This window comes from Synchiropus splendidus, chromosome 2, assembly GCF_027744825.2.
Source record: "Synchiropus splendidus isolate RoL2022-P1 chromosome 2, RoL_Sspl_1.0, whole genome shotgun sequence".
NCBI classification, from domain to species: Eukaryota; Metazoa; Chordata; class Actinopteri; order Syngnathiformes; family Callionymidae; genus Synchiropus; species Synchiropus splendidus.
Genome location: NC_071335.1, coordinates 33,516,075 through 33,518,726, shown reverse-complemented (window position 1 = coordinate 33,518,726; position 2,652 = coordinate 33,516,075). Strand labels below are relative to the sequence as shown.

The window sequence follows — 2,652 nt, the reverse complement described above, 5'->3', positions numbered from 1 at the left end:
TGACGTGATCGACCAACATGTATTTTATTCATATATTTCATATTAAATATATTTGTCATACATTGTCATATACAGTCAGCAACAATGGATGAGAGAGAAAACCTTCATTAGTAGATACACATTTTGGTTTGATGAATGTAGGAATCTCAACTCAAATATCTTTTTTTAAGCGGCTGTAATGTATTTTCAGGACATATTGTTGTGCGGACTTGTTTTAATCATCCAAACAGATGAGTATTTCTATTTTGAAGTTGAAGTGCGGAAATGAAACATCAACACTAACACTTCATGACATAAAGCAGATCCACAACAATGGATTGTCTCCTCAGGCTTCTCAGATGCAGTGAGTAATGTCTTGCATCAATGCACGTCAAGAACAAACAACCATTCAAAAGAAAGAAAATCAGATGGAAAATATATATTTTTAAATGGATTGAATTCTTCATAAGTTTTTGGAAGGTTTCTGATTGTATAACAGATCATTGGTGGAAGGATGAGTTTCAAGAAGGGGGCAGGTGCTACAGTGAGGCAGCAATAGAAGAAGGAACTTGAACATGCAGAACCGTCTGATAAAGTTGTGACTGCCTGAGAAGATTAGCATGGCAGAGGTGGTTCGTGAAGAAAGCATCAGAATAGCAACAGAATACAACGACATGCCTGAAACTTTCTCCCCAGGGTCAACTACTGCAGCGCCTGGTAAGAAAAAGCACTCCTTTGAACGATTATGAACTGTGATAGTTTGTATTGTTTTAATGTGGCGACGTGAGAGGACAAGCTGCTTGATGTTTATTGTTTTGTAAATCTTCTCCAACAAAGGGCAGAGTTACTACAAGGGCCTCGCTGTGGCGTTTGGACTCCTGTGTCTCCTACAAGTCGGTCTCAATGTTTCCCTTCGTATATGTGAGTATTTCTGTTGCTGCTTGTTGTCTCTGATAAGATACAGAAAGAAATGCTACTGAAAGTTACAAAGAAAAGTGTTTTTTTTTTTTTTTTTTTCAATTCTTGGTTTCTGTAAACAAATGCAGCCATTAAAAAGGACTGAAATGATCCAAAATGCATATTTTTGTTTATCACGCATAACATTCCTTCAGAAAAGAAGGTAAAGTCTTTGTAAATGCAGACATGAAGAGCTCAGTGTGTGTGGGGAGGAGGAAGCTGTGGCAAACCCTGAACGGGACTTCTGAATTTTTCTTTCAGATGCAGACCACAGTCAGTTATAAAGTGACAAACTTTTCTCTTTTCTTCTCACTTACAGACAATTCTGGAAAGATGGCCAACATTGACTTCAATCGTGCAAATGAGACTGCAGTCATGAAGATGAAGCTCAATGAATTAGGTAGGTAAATGAATATAAATCTTAATTCATGCGGTTCATGCGAGCTAGAATATATTTATCGATGCAATAAGAGTTGAGGCTCAGAGTTGCATGGAAGCACAGAGATGGAGTTTACACCTGGAAAAGCACTGGGTTGCACATTCCTCCACCAAGCCACACATTTTCACCCAAACTATTATTTTGATATTATTGCCCTCATTTTATCTATAAAATGTGTATTTAACTAAGCTCAGGTCAATGTGCTCTGTCGGGCAGTAGGGGGCGGTATCATTAATGCGCTCAATGGATGAGTGAGAGTAGCTTCCCAAGAGAGTAATTATTGAGTTCTTTCTGTCCATCTATTATCAAGAGCCACAGTTTGTCACCATAGACACATGGACGTAGATTTACTTCAGTGATTCAACAGTACGTTGGGTTTAATAAAGTCAGGATTTCCAACTTGTTTATTTAACCCTAAGCTGGAATAAATAGAAATGAATGCAGGAATCTGGAATTAAATATAATCCACTTTCAAAGTGGCTGCAATGTATTATTTCGTTGTCATGAATACATGTTGTTGTTATTTTCATCCGAACAGAGGAATATCTCCAACGAGGATGGCGGTATTTCCGAACCAGTCTCTACTACGTGTCACCAGTTAAGAAATCCTGGTTTGACAGCAGAAACTTCTGTGTTGAAAGAGGTGCAGACCTGGTGGTCATCAACAGCAGAGAAGAGCAGGTCTGTCACGTGTAACAACTGAACTCAAGGGTGATGATAATAAAATGTTTCCCTTGAACTTCTTTAGGAGTTCATGAATAAATTTGGAAAGATTACATGGATTGGACTGAGTCAACAGCAGGACAACGGGCAGTGGGTTTGGGTGGACGGGACTCCGCTGAACATAAGGTACGCACACACAAATGTACACACTTTTTTTTATCAAATGACACATTTTCCTGCTGTGATTTCAGCTTCTGGTCCCGTGGAGAGCCCAATGATGTTGATGGAATAGAAAACTGCACTGAAATAAATGACCGTCCTGTAGGAAAAAGCTGGAATGATGCTGATTGTCAAATTGAGAAATCTTGGATCTGTGAGAAGAACATAAATTTCCTGTAACTAACGTATTCCTTTGCTTCAGCAGCATCACTGTCTGTCCCACCTCAATAGTCCACTGTTATCTACAGTGAAACTTGCTGTTTCAATCATGCTTCTGAACAACTCACAGAGGGATTTGTGGAGCATGAATGGATTTGTTTCAACATTTCATTTTTCATAATATTTGTGGCAAGAGATGTTTTTTTTTGCAGCAATTATTAGCGGCTTCTTGTAAA

General features: G+C 38.6%; 1 protein-coding gene across 1 annotated transcript; it reads left to right on the top strand.

The window, feature by feature from the left end:
* Nucleotides 1–554: 554 nt before the first annotated feature.
* Nucleotides 555–2,437, top strand: LOC128753563 (CD209 antigen-like protein E). Its single transcript, XM_053855344.1, has 6 exons — nucleotides 555–696; nucleotides 817–900; nucleotides 1,256–1,336; nucleotides 1,914–2,056; nucleotides 2,124–2,224; nucleotides 2,290–2,437. Exons 1-6 carry the CDS (start codon nucleotides 600–602, stop codon nucleotides 2,435–2,437), a joined length of 654 nt encoding a protein of 217 aa, XP_053711319.1. The 5' UTR covers nucleotides 555–599.
* The last annotated feature ends 215 nt before the right edge of the window (nucleotides 2,438–2,652 follow it).

Excerpts from the sequence above, each read along its gene's own strand:
- LOC128753563 (XM_053855344.1), top strand. The coding sequence starts at position 600 with ATGGCAGAGGTGGTTCGTGAAGAAAGCATCAGAATAGCAACAGAATAC. Across the intron at positions 1,337-1,913 it reads GATGAAGCTCAATGAATTAG|AGGAATATCTCCAACGAGGA; the intron begins GTAGGTAAATGA and ends TCATCCGAACAG. Across the intron at positions 2,225-2,289 it reads GGGACTCCGCTGAACATAAG|CTTCTGGTCCCGTGGAGAGC; the intron begins GTACGCACACAC and ends CTGTGATTTCAG.